We start from the raw sequence: 13,115 nt of genomic DNA, 5'->3' as shown, positions 1-13,115 counted from the left end.
TATGCGACACCTCTTAAGCATCGCTATTTTCGCGAGTGCTCGGGGTGCACACAGTGCCTGACGACGTAGAGTTATTCCCTCTGCCGAACAGGAGCCAGCAGCGGGCTGGCCAGGAGTCGCCGGAGGCCAGCGGGGAGGCGGTGCGCATCTACGTGCCCTACCATGGGGCGGGCACCGCCACCGCTGACAAGGACTTGTCCGGCGTAGCAGCAGCAACAGTGGCCAACGGCGACGTGACGCCCACCAACCAGGACCCAAACAAGATCACCATCCACGTTGACCTGCAGCACTATGGCGCGGGGGCGACGACGGCTGCACCCGTGGTGGGACCGGCAGCCGCGATGACAAGCGTGCGCTGCGACGGTGGAGACGGCGGCACCCTGCGGCACACGGGCAACTCGACCTTTCACCACGTTGCCACCACCGACCTCTAGCGGGAGGCGGCACGGCCCCGTTCCTCGGGTGCACGCCAACGTGCCGCTGGGACCATGGTGAGTGGTGGAACGGAGATTTGCTGTGAACCTTTCGATATGAGAATCAAATTCCACCAAAACTGGCGGCGAAAAGGTGCCCGCTCTGCACCGTCAGCACTGACTGCAGTCGACCCGCACGGCACTGACGACGACTACGATGACTGAGTTAGGTGATGTGTGGTCTGCGCTTTCGCCTGTCGCACAGATTGACCTTCGCGAGCCAAAGATTACTTGCGAAGCCCACCTGCCTGTAAGGCTAGGAATACTGGAAAGGAAAGCTTTCTTTGCAAAAAAGAAATTGCCATATAACAGACTATTCAACGGAAAATTTCGTAAGTTCAGTACAACATGACTTCAGAACTGCTTCAGCTTCAGAGGGCGAAAAGCACTTGATTCTATTCAATAGGGGTTCTATTGATAAAAAGCTATTTTCCAGACCATGTAGAATTGAGCAGTAATCAGTACAGGCATTACTAATTTTGTGCTCCAGTAAAACTTCTATTGGGGCGAGTTGGTACATGTCCAATAAAAAAGAATTACCAGGGTGTCTACCAACTGGGAAAACCGGGAATTCTCAGGGATTTTGAGTAGTCTGGAATAACTCAGGGAAAACTCAGGGAATTTGTGCTTCTATCAGGGAAAATTAGCTGTAAATTTGTTGAAAGGGAACGAAAGTTGCGGTAATGCTGGCTCGATCGAGTAACAGACAGCAATCGCAACGAATCATCTTTGATGGCCTTTTGTCGGCTGGAGGAGTTGCCAGTGTACAGTCAATGACTGACATTCCAGATGCTCGATAATACGGACGGTTTCGCGCCACCGCCGTGTATCCATAGAATCACTGTATCAGAACGTCCGAAATTTCGTACGCAAAAACCCTTCGCCATCTAATTTTCCTGACTTTTTACCATGACTGCAGGTTCGAAACAGCATTAATCAAAGCCGTCACCGCTGCCGTTTTCATTACCTCGCCGCCTCAAACCGGCACTCTCGCACGCTGATCTGCTGGAAGCCATAGCCACCACTGCGGCAATGCTAGGCATAACTGCTTAGACGTTCGCTTCTTGCTGTTGGGTGCCGTGTTTTTCATTGAAAAAATTCTCTGCTGTCAGTAGTGGCATTGCCTCCGCCTTTGCGGTCCTCGCAATTGGCTTCGAAAATCGGAAAACACTGTGCGTTGCATAACTCTGGTTCCCGAAAGTGAGCTTCGCCTCTGTGCAAAAATGATACTTGGTGGTGTGTACACAAAAGCATTGCGGTGAAGCACAAGAAGCGCAGGAAGGGGCAATTGCCACGGGACACAGTATGTATTCCTTAATTATACACACGTGCACCCGGTATCTCCTGTTGCAGTATGAGCACCAATATGCCTAATAAGTGTACCAGACCTTCAGAGCTTTTTCGAATGTGCCTGTGGCGGTTTGAACCCTTAAGGCCGGCAAAAGACATGCATTCATTTTCTCCAACTGGCCGATTTTTCGGACGTTCTGGTGGCCCCTAGGGACCAAGAAGGCGCTCCAAATTGTCCGTGGAGCGAACAAGGGGCGGAAGGAGGCCAAGAACAGAAAGGACCTACACATGGACGGAACGAACAGGAAAGGAAGCATGGTGCGGCCGCTTTGAAGGAGCTTGAGCTCAAAAAACAGTTTTGGCTGACGCCGAGATGCAGGTGTCCCTCCATACAAACCAAAATAAACTCTTTATAGCAGTGAAGCACAACACTGAGGCGCCGTACGTGGGCTGAGAGTATGTCAGGACAGTTGAGGTTGATTTACGAGCTGTTGCGAGAGAATCTCAATTGTGACAAAGTTTGGGCCTCATACCACTGAGCTTACTATCAGTTGACAAAATTCTTATTATTCTGTATGCGGTCCTTTTCATTCGTATTTGAGAATGTCCGACATTAATTGCAATATTTTAAGACATTTTATTTGCTGTGCATTTTGCTGACCCCTCCCTTCTATTCTCTTTTTGAATAAAATAAACACTACTCGTTAGTATTCAAACTGGATTAAGTCGTACTTTTTAAAATTTTTTTCATATGCTTGTTAGAGAGTGACAGCATCGGGCGACATGGTTACCCATCTTGACATAAAAAATAGTTCTGCTTCGCCCAGGGAAATTTGCATAGGCACTCAGGGAAAACCTGAAAAATTCTGGGAATTCGGAAATGTCAACTTGGTAGACACCCTGATAACGCAAACCAGGCCGACCACAACCGGAGATATTGTGTTCCCTTTAAATAATAGCATACCACACTGTACATCTTGATTCCTAGGTACCCATGTTACTGATAGCTTGCACCATTCTTGTTAGGCCATGCTAGGAGTCTATTGAGCACGTGCAGCATCATGTTTTGTTTGCACATATATTCACAGCCTCTAGAGTCATGATGGAGTACGTTTACCTAGGTAAGTTAATCACAGGGAACCCTGACCTTGAGAAGCAAATTCACAGAAGAATAAAAATGGATTGGATCGCATATGGCAGACATCGTGAGCTCCTGACTGGCAGCTTACCGTTATACAATCAGTGCATCTAGTACTATAGGCGCCGTGCACGCCGACGGACGCGCCACTGGTGGCGGCCTTGCGCAGAACACGCGGGAGAGGAGCCTGGCGCGCGCCGTAGTTTGTTGTGTCGTTGATCGTGCTTCTCTGTCTTATACCCGTTTTTAGAGCAAGATAGGCAACACCATTCGCACGTGTGGGGTGGCCAAAGCTTCAGGGAATGTCGAAGAAGAATTGTTGCAGGGTGGGGGGCTCAAATACCGGTGAAGACGTGCCGGCGATGCGGTTCTAATCATTCCCGGCAAAGCCTCATCAGCGGGAGCAACGGTAGCAAAAGTGGATCGTCGCATCGAAGGGAAATTTCTTGTTCTCATCTTTTCCTTTGTCTTGTCGGTGTTTTTTTCCACTTGATCATAGTTAGACGCGTGAGCAACGAAGTTCGTCTGCAGTGCAGCATGAGGTTTAAAGGCATTTCGCTAAAGTTCGGAATGCTGTTTGCCGCTTATATTGTTTTCCGCTTCTTTACCGCGTTGTGCTAGCTAGGCAGCACGACTGCACGAGCGCCTTGCATTGTATGTTAAAGCTACTGAAGTTTGCAAGAACTGAAATTGTTGGTTTCATGTGGCGCGGTAAATCCTCGCACCAGCTGTCGCGCACTTCATGTTTTTACCGCTATTTTATGCGTGGCTTCGCACATGTTTAACTGTTCCTAGTTGCTCCATGCATAACTCTTGTCGATTCTTTTGAGCTGCGAAGTTTTCACCCTGCCTTGTTTGTAAAGGGTATAAATCACACTGTGTCTTATCGGAATGATACCAAGGAAGTGCTTCTTTAACAGCTTTATTCTTTCCGCCCAAGGGCATCTTAGATATTGTTTGCGTTTTTGGAAACGTGTTTAGAAAATAGGTAGTGGAGGGCGAGAATTTCTCGCTGAAAAGTTCGCGTCCCGTTTGGGAAGTCATCACACCTCGATGCTGCCTGAGCAAACTAAACATGCCGAGTGATTTGTTTGTTTCACAACGTAGTCCCTTCTTGCATGTGAGTTTTGTACTCAACTGAATTCTTTCTTATACTTACGCTGCAGACGACTAAACCGGGCCTTGCCGCTAGCGCTCATCTACTTTGACTGGCGCTGCTCTGCCTTTAAATATATATATCGTGATACCTCTCTCTAGCAATATAAAAAGTACTAAAAAGTTAGTAAGTGTTTAGCTCTGTACGTTTCCAAGCAGCTCCCTTGGGGAATTTAAAATTGCACAAACTGCAGCGGGAACGGTAGTTCATCGGCGTATGCAGCAGAATTGCATCGGCGGTACAGCACTAACACGCGCTTTTATTAACCCGTGTGTTTGGTGACTTCGTTGGCTAGTGTATGCGTTTCCATCAATAAATTGGCAATTATTCTTCTTGAGGCGACTTTGACTGCAGTTATTCAGCGATGTCGCATGTATTCATTGGCAGAAAAATCACTACGGCATATGCAGAGATTGCACCGTGCGGATTTGTTTGATATAAGTCTGCACTAACGACGGGTGCTTATTATTCAGGTACAGAAGCAGCATTGCGGCAAGGGAAGAATAAAAAAAAACTCCGAGAGATCGCATCACTCAACAAAATTTATCGGCTAGTCTACATGAGCTCCACGTCATGTAAATGGGGTTCATGGCGTTTGTCTGCGGGACACACCTTGCACGTATGTGGACCATGTTGTCCCAAACAACCGGTAACATCGTGTTCATACCCGCTCGCACAGAGGTCAGCATCGATCCTCTACAGCTGTCACCGCAGAAGAAGCAGCCTGGCACCCGAACAAAGGAGAAATCGCAGCCGCGAACTTCAGCCATCCTTGCTGCAAAGGGTTGTCATCTGCTACTGCTCCCGCGTGTACTGTTGGAAGCGTCCGCTAGGTGGCTTTCAGTGGCGCCTCTATAGGCGGTGCACGAGGCGTATACAATCAGTGCATTTTACCAGTGCTGACATATGGGGCAGGGACTTGGAGATTGACAAAGAAGCTTGAGAACAAGTTAAGGACCGCGCAAACAGCGATGGAACGAAGAATGCTAGGCATAACTTTAAGAGACAGAAAGAGAGCGGTTTGGATCATAGAGCAAACAGGTATAGACAATATTCTAATAGACCAAGAGAAAAAACTGGCACTGGGCAGGTAGTGTAATGCGCAGATTAGATAATTGCTGGACCATTAGGGTGACAGAATGGGTACCAGGAGAGGGGAAGCGCAGTAGAGGACGGCAGAAGACTAGGCAGTGCAATGAAATTAGGAAATTTGCGGGTGCTAGATGGAATCGGTTTGTGCAGGACAGGGGTAATTGAAGATAGCAGGGAGAGGCCTTCGTCCTGCAGTGGACATAAAAAGGCTGCTGCTGCTGATGATGATATTGTAAGCATTAGATTTGGTGATAAATTTCTGATATTCAGTATTTGATTCCATATCTACTATTCAGCATTCGCACATGCCTACTTTAGACGTAGAATTTCATTGTAGCAACATTTCAATATAACAAAGTAATCTGCCAATTTTGTTGACTTCATTATATCGAGGTTTAATGGTATTGCAATAATGACATTTGTTCATGAATGAATCCGTCATAAAAAAAAATTTGAAGAACTTTGTTGGTTTTCAAAAAAAGGTTGTTACAGTACGAGTTAACAACAAAGAACTTTAAGGGGGGACATGGGTTGTGGAGATTATTTCCTGCATCTTATTGCCAAATCTGATGAAAATAAAGAAGCTTACATAGTTTTTTATGCTGATTTAAAATATCCAATAATTTTTCTTGTAGGTCCTTCAGTACAGGAGATTGACAGTGCTGCCACTCTACTGTTTCCAGAGACAATGGAAAAAAAAGTGCTCAGCAGAAAATGAATATTACTGCATAGCTAGATGCTATAATGTGCAATAACTGCAATGCTGCAAAAACATTTCAAATGACATTCTAATTAGCCATTCTGCAGGTGATCAAAATACTTTCCTTGTCCTAAGCCTACCACACCAAAAGAAATTTAATAAAATGGAAATATACATGCGCACAAATTTGGAATTGTGCTGTCAGCACTTTGTAATATCTAAATTATGCTTTCTGCTAATAAAAGAATTACTGCTCTAGCTGTTCTAGATCATGAGATATCTCTCCGACAGTCTGGTAAAGTGACCCAAAAACATGTTTTCAGAAAAGTGAGAAAGCATGCAAAACCCTATTTTATTTACAAATTTGCAGCTGGAATAGCTCAGTAGGCACCAGGCATGTAGTCCTGCTTGTAGAGGTCGCCACAGTTCAGCCCTGTTTGCTAGGCTGCCACGAGAGTGTGGCGCCCCCTGTGACCTGTGTGTGTGTATATATGTTCGGGCCCAATAAAGGAGGGTCATTCCCTTTTCGTCTAAGCAAGTGGCAGTACGTGTCGGTCCGTCCCTGCATGCCCGTGCCCCGCCGCACTAACCACGCGACATGGTGTCAGAAGTTGCCGGATAACGCCCCCCTGCTTAGCCCTCACCTCATAGGAAGGCACCAAGATGTCCCTCGAGACCGGCAAGCCGCTGAAACTGTACGGCGTCAACTTCCAGCCGCCGGCACCGTTCGACTTCGCGAACCCACCAACGTGGGCGACATGGCTCAGCCGCTACGAAGACTACGCCGCGGTTTCAGGACTGACACAAGCGTCGGAAGACAAGCAGGTACGCTCGCTCCTGTACAGCATGGGCCCGGAGGCCCGCCCGCTTCTCGATACCTTCTCGCTCGACGCCCAGTCGCTTGCTTCATACCAAGCCGTTGCCACCCGCTTCACTGAGCACTTCGTGCACCCGGCAAACGAGCTTTGCAAGTCGTCACGGTTCCACAGACGTGTTCAGCCACTCGATGAAAGCGTCAACACATACTACGCAGAACTGCGCAGGATGGTTAAGCGCTGTAACTATCCGTCAGCTGCTGTCGAAGAAAGGCTCGTACGCGGCCGGTTCGTCGTCGGCCTCCGCGACTCCCGTCTCTCAAACCAGCTGTGCCGAAACGCAAAGTTGACACTCCAGGACGCTTGGACACAAGCCCGTCAATCCGAAGACGCCGACAGGGAAAAGGCGTTGCCCCAGAACCACACAGAGCACTCGCGTGAGCTCAACCTTGACGCCACAAAAGCTAACAAGTTCCCCTTTTGTCGTCGCTCCGGCGCTAAGCCTCGTTCGCCGCAGCCGCAAGCAGAGCGCTCACGCGAGCCGTCCACATGTGAATTCTGCAGCCGCGCGTCTCATCGACGTTCAGACTGCCTGGCCCGACGCTCCGCCTGCAACTTCTGCAAAATGAAAGGTCACTTTGCCGAACTATGCCGCTCGCAGTAGTACAAGCTCAGCTCCGTTCACCTACACGCCGTCACGACGCCCGCCGCGGCAAAGTTCGTCGACGTCACCGTTGACAACTTCACAGTGCAGTTCAAGGTTGACTTCGGAGCTGAAGTATCTGCTGTTCCCAGCGACTTTCCTACGTTGCCTGACAAACTCGACCAACTCGACACTCTGCTCACTGGCCCGGGAGGACAGCCACTGCGCGTGCTGGGCTCGTATCTGGCATGACTTTGGTGGCAAGGGAAAACAAGCTGCCAACGCCTCTATGTGCTCTCACTGTGCCTTTTCTGGGACTGCCAGCGCTCCAAGCCCTCCAAGTAGTTCGATTTCTTGATCAACTCAAGACTTCAAAAGCAACGCTGCACGCCGAGCTCTTCAATGGATTGGGCACTCTCAAGGACGAATACAACATCCAGTTGAAACCTGATGCCGTATGTTTCTCGCTGAGCATACCTCGCCGGATCCCCATCCTGCTGCTCGAGATCGTCCGCCGCGAGCTGGACAAATTGGAAAGCGCAGGCATGATCCGTAAGGTCGCCAAGCCAACATCATGGTACTCGGGTCTCGTCGTTGTCTGGAAAGGCGATGGTTCCTACCTGCTCTGCGTCGACTTGACACAACTGAACAAGGTCATCCTCCGGGAACAACATATTCTACCAACTGTCGAGCAAGTCCTTGGCCTCCTCGGCGATGCAACAGTTTTTTCGACGCAAGACGCGACCGCAAGCTTCCACCAGGTGAAGCTCTCTAAAGACTCCCAAGAGCTTACGACATTCATCACCCCATATGGCCGATACTGCTTCTGCCGGCTCCCCTTTGGCATCACCTCCGCACCAGAGTACTTCCAAAAGCAGATGGCAAGAATCCTGGAGGGCCAAGAAGGAGTCGCCAATATGGTAGATGACATTTTGGTTTTCGGACGCACCCGCCAGGAACATTACGCCAGACTGAGCCAAGTGCTATTTCACCTTGCAAAAGCAGGTATCACTTTGAACCAGGGCAAGTGTCATTTCGGAGTACCCGAGGTCTCCTTCCTCGGAGTTGTCGTCTCAGCACAGGGCATCAGGCCAGATCCGGGCAAGGTCGAGGCAGTCAAAGCCATAGAAGCTCCAACAGACGTCGCTGGTGTTAGAAGACTGCTCGGGATGGTGAAACATCTTGCCAGATTCTTGCTACACATCTTGGACGTCATGGCGCCGATCAGAGCCTTACTGAACAAGTCTGCGAGTTGGGTGTGGCAGCACAAGCAAAAGGCAGCATTCGAGAAAATCAAGGAACACTTGACGTCAGACAGGTGCATGGCCAAGTACCACCCGTCGTACACCACTACAGTGTCTGCAGACGCAACCTTATTCGGACTCGGCGCAGTTTTGCTACAGACGCAACCCTCAGGAGAGCGCCGCTCAGTCGCATTTGCTTCGAGGTCAATGACTGAGACCGAGCAGCGTTACAGCCAGACTGAAAAAGAAGCTTTGGTAATGATGTGGGCTATCCAAAGGTTTGACGAGTTCATCCATGGCATCCACTTCAACGTCGAGAGTGACCACCTGCCACTCGTTTCACTTCTCCGCAAGATGGAACTGGACATGTTGCCGCCTCGTATTCAGAGACTACGGCTGAAGACCATGCGATACCAGTTCCGTATGCTGCATGTGCCAGGAAAGCTGCTAGCCACAGCCGATACGTTGTCGCGCATCACCTACAAGCCACCCACTCCTCTAGACACTATCGAACTTTTTGCAGCACAGGTACTTGGCTGCATGTCGGAAGTCTTGCCACTCAGCCCTAAAGACATGTGACAGGCACAAGAGTCCGATGGCGAGTGCAAGGCTCTCGCCTCCTACTGCCAGCATAGTTGGCCACAAAAGACCAAGATACCACTGCTCCTCTCAAAGTACGCCTTTTTATGAATGTGGGTTCAATCCCATCGCTCGTGATCCATTGTGAAGATTGAAGTCGGGCATGATTTAGAAGGTAGCTGGCCAATGCCGTCGTCCAACTTATCCACGCTGAAGACTTTGATGAAGGAAAGGACTGCTTCTCATCGAGAACGAGGAATATGGGTTTATTTACAGTATTTATATCAGTCTAACATGACTATTTGAGAAAGTACATCAGTCTAACATGACTGCTTGAGAGAGAGTGTCCTGGGCAGCCACACAACAGTGGTTTTTAAACACTCAATCCTCTCCTGATACCCAGGTGACGGAAACGGCCGTCCAAGCACCGTAGGCGAGTTGACCAGGCACCGTAGGGGAGACGAAGCACTGTAAGGGAGTTGACGAGGCACCGTAGGGGAGACGACCCGGCACCATAGGGGCATTTATTCCCCGAACTGCAGCGCGCCCGCCGGCTGCCCATTGTCTGACGTCTTGGTCGGTGCGTAGGAAGGGGTCTCAGTAGACGTTCCCGCAGCTCAGTAACAATAGTTTGTCCGCTGAGCCCGTTTAGTTACAATGGCGACTTCGTCAAACTCTGCTCCAGCGACGGAGAGTCGAGGATGCACATATTGTTGTTCACACACAGTCGACTTAGTCACGCCGTGGCTAGAGGTGTGCGGCGACACTCCAGGAAAGTTGCCGCCACAGTCGCAACTGGTTGGCAAAACTTGCACTGCAGCTGGCCGTTCTTAACAGCCTCTGTGGCAGACGAGCTCTCTGTCTGTGACGGTGTTCTGCTGAAAAGCGCTCGGATAGTCATCCCATCGTCCCTTCGACCAGCGGCCTTGACGCTGTTGCACGAACGTCATCAGGGCATCAACAGGACCAAAGCCCTAGCTCGGGAGTCAGTTTGGTGGCCTGGTATCTCGAAAGACATCGCCTCTCTTGTCGCCAACTGTGAATAGTGTGCTTCCACCCGCGTGAACTTTGCCGAGCCCCTGCTCTCCACGGCCCTACCTGGACATCCCTGGGAATTCTTTGGAATGGAATTGTTCCACCTCAACGGCCAGACGTTCATCCTGGTGGTGGACTATCACTCAAGGTTCCCTGAGTTGATGACTCTGAGGAGCACGACAGCTCAGGCAGTCATTGACGCTCTCAAATCCATCTTTGCCCGTCATGAAATCCCGCAAGAAGTCAGGTCAGACAACGGTCCACCGTTCTCGTCGCAAGAGTTCGCGGCGTTTGCAGCGTCATATGGCTTTAACCATGGGACCAGCAGTCCACACTACGCTCAATCGAATGGAGAGGCGTAGAGGATGGTGCGTACAATCAAGGACCTGTTTCGCAAGTCAAAGGATCCTCATCTGGCTCTGCTCAGCTATCGGGATACTCCAGGAGTCGACGGCTTTAGTCCAGCCCAGCTGTTGATAGGACGTCAACTCAGAACCAGATTTCCAAAGCAAGACTCCCAGCTACGTCCCAACTGGCCGCTAATGAAAGATGTCGTCGCCAAGGATATGGCTTACAAGCAGAAGCAGGCAGACAACTACAACAGGCATCATGGAGCTCGAGACTTACCGCCACTCCAAACAAGTAAGCATGTCTGGGTGCGACCTGATCAAGTGCAGGCTACGGTCCTCAGTCCGGGGCAAAGACCAAGAAGCTATGTGGTCGAAACAGAGCGAGGTGGCACCCTACAGCGCAACCGGCGTCACCTAGTGCCTTTTGGGCCTACTGCCTCCGGAGAGGAACCACCACCACTGCAGCAAGTTCGCTGTCAGGAACCTCAGCCTGCCAACATCGTGGAATCAACAGTCCCCCTCGGACGGTCTGTGCAACAGTCCCCTGCAGTCAGGGACCGCAGTGACGGTGTGACACGAACACGTTATGGCCGGCCTGTTGTTCCGCCGCGCCGTTTGAACTTGTGAAACTTTCTGATGTGTTTGGCTTCCTGAGTCCCTCCCGTCTGACCTTCAAAGCTTCAAAGGGGGGAGATGTAGAGGTCGCCACAGTTCAGCCCTGTTTGTTAGGCTGCCACCAGAGTATGGCGCACCCTGTGACCTGTGTGTGTGTATATATGTACGGACCCAATAAAGGAGGGTCATTCCCTTTTCGTCTAAGCAAGTGGCGGTACATGGCGGTCCGTCCCTGCGTACCCGTGCCCCGCGGCACCACCCACGCGACACTGCTGACTCCCAGCCCCTGTGTGCTGCCTTTTGAGGGGCTGGCACAAGTTTTCTGATGCTTTGCGCTTCTTGGCTGATGCTGCCATTCGACGCCCATCTTTCTCGGCCATGCGGGTGCGACTTTGCTGGCTTGGATTTTGACATAGTTCATTTATTATGTCCTTTGAGGCCCTTGCATTGCCTGCATTGAACTTTATTACTGCCTCTGCCGCAGCAGCCTCTACCATGAACAAAGAATCGGGCTGGTCTTTTGGCGTCAGTGCCTAGATCATCGAATGCTGGCTTTCGTTGTTATTTTGCGTTTTACCACGCTGGCAACGTTGCAGCAGTTTCTTGTCTGAAAGACGTTCATATATGGGATGTAAAGCCTCACACACATGAGGAGGTAGCTTTCGAGGATGTTTTGGAACCGGCTCACCCTTGGCCACTGCAGCATTTTTCTTGCACCAGGAGTTTAGGCCTGATGGACAAAGAGTGCGATTAGCCACATCATCGTTTGATGTAATGTCATGATATGTGGCCATCACTGCATTTTGAGTGGCATCTACATCTTTTTTTGTGGGTCTTCAGAGCCCATCCATAGTATGAGGTTAACTTGGAGATCAAGTCTGCTGTCAAGCGGCCCTATCTACCAAGACTCTCATGTCCAGGGCCTCTGTGTTTTGCCACCAAGTTGCGCAAAGCCGTCCCCATGCGCTTTTGCACGGGAATCACGCAGTCCTCTTTTTCAATTGGGATATACCCATACACTTCATCATCTTGTAAAGCGAGATAACTGCGGCTGTCCCCATCACAAAGTACCATTGTATACCGCAGACTGTACCTGTACCGCAGCTTCCACCTCCATCTCCCCAGCTTTCTTATTAGTGTTCTTCTGACACTTGGTTCGAGAGCTCCAGCATACACAGGCACCGCTAACGACCACCTGGACGCGCCCATACAAGCAGCAGAAGTGCGGGAAGCCATCCTCGCACTCCGCCCTAACTCGGCCCCGGGACCTGATGGCATTACTAATAAAATGCTTCGCAACCTAGATGAGGATTCTATACTAGCCCTCACAGCTTATTTTAACGCATACTGGGAAACTGGAAACCTCCCCTCACAATGGAAAGAAGCCAAAATTATTATGATTCCCAAACCCGGGAAGCGCCTCCTACTCGAAAACCTCCGCCCTATCTCCCTCACTTCATGTGTCGGAAAGGTCCTCGAACACGTCATCCTCACACGCTTACACAGACATATGAACGACAACGACCTCTTCCCCAATACCATGATTGGCTTCCGCCCGAAACTTTCTCCTCAAGATATCATGATTCAGCTCAAGCACCAAATTATCGATGGCGACAAAAGCTCCAGGCTGGACACCAAAGCCATCTTGGGACTAGACCTAACCAAGGCATTCGATAACGTCACGCATGAGGCCATACTGAACCAACTGGCACACTTCAGGTTGGTCATCGAGCATATAACTACGTGAAGAATTTTCTTACAGGTCGCACGGCCACCATTACCATCGGAGGGTTGCAGTCGCCAATTATTCACTTCGGCAGCAAAGGCACGCCGCAAGGATCGGTTCTATCCCCTTTTCTGTTCAACGTAGCCTTGCTCGGACTACCGCCTGCATTAGCTAGCATCCCCAACCTCAAGCATAGCCTCTACGCAGACGATATCACCCTGTGGGTCACCGGGGGCAGCGACGGGGACATCCAAAACAC

The 13,115-nt window shown here is 50.3% G+C and overlaps 1 protein-coding gene across 4 annotated transcripts in view; it reads left to right on the top strand.

The window, feature by feature from the left end:
- Nucleotides 1-13,115, top strand: part of LOC142567817 (USP6 N-terminal-like protein) — a 230,112-nt gene that overhangs the window by 184,630 nt on the left and 32,367 nt on the right. For 2 of the 4 annotated variants that reach the window (XM_075677965.1, XM_075677964.1), the window contains one exon: nt 92-491. The exons of 1 other annotated variant lie outside the window; for it this stretch is intronic. In XM_075677965.1, the coding sequence (XP_075534080.1) occupies nt 92-434 (343 nt within the window). In that variant the 3' untranslated portion in view covers nt 435-491. Of the gene's footprint in view, nt 1-91; nt 492-13,115 lie in introns of those variants that run through there. One more of the 4 variants, XM_075677967.1, reaches the window with a different exon arrangement.

This window comes from Dermacentor variabilis, unplaced genomic scaffold (genome assembly GCF_050947875.1).
Source record: "Dermacentor variabilis isolate Ectoservices unplaced genomic scaffold, ASM5094787v1 scaffold_14, whole genome shotgun sequence".
Lineage (NCBI taxonomy): Eukaryota > Metazoa > Arthropoda > Arachnida > Ixodida > Ixodidae > Dermacentor > Dermacentor variabilis.
The sequence above is the reverse complement of the archived record's forward strand: the minus strand, read 5'-3'. Positions and strand labels throughout refer to the sequence as shown.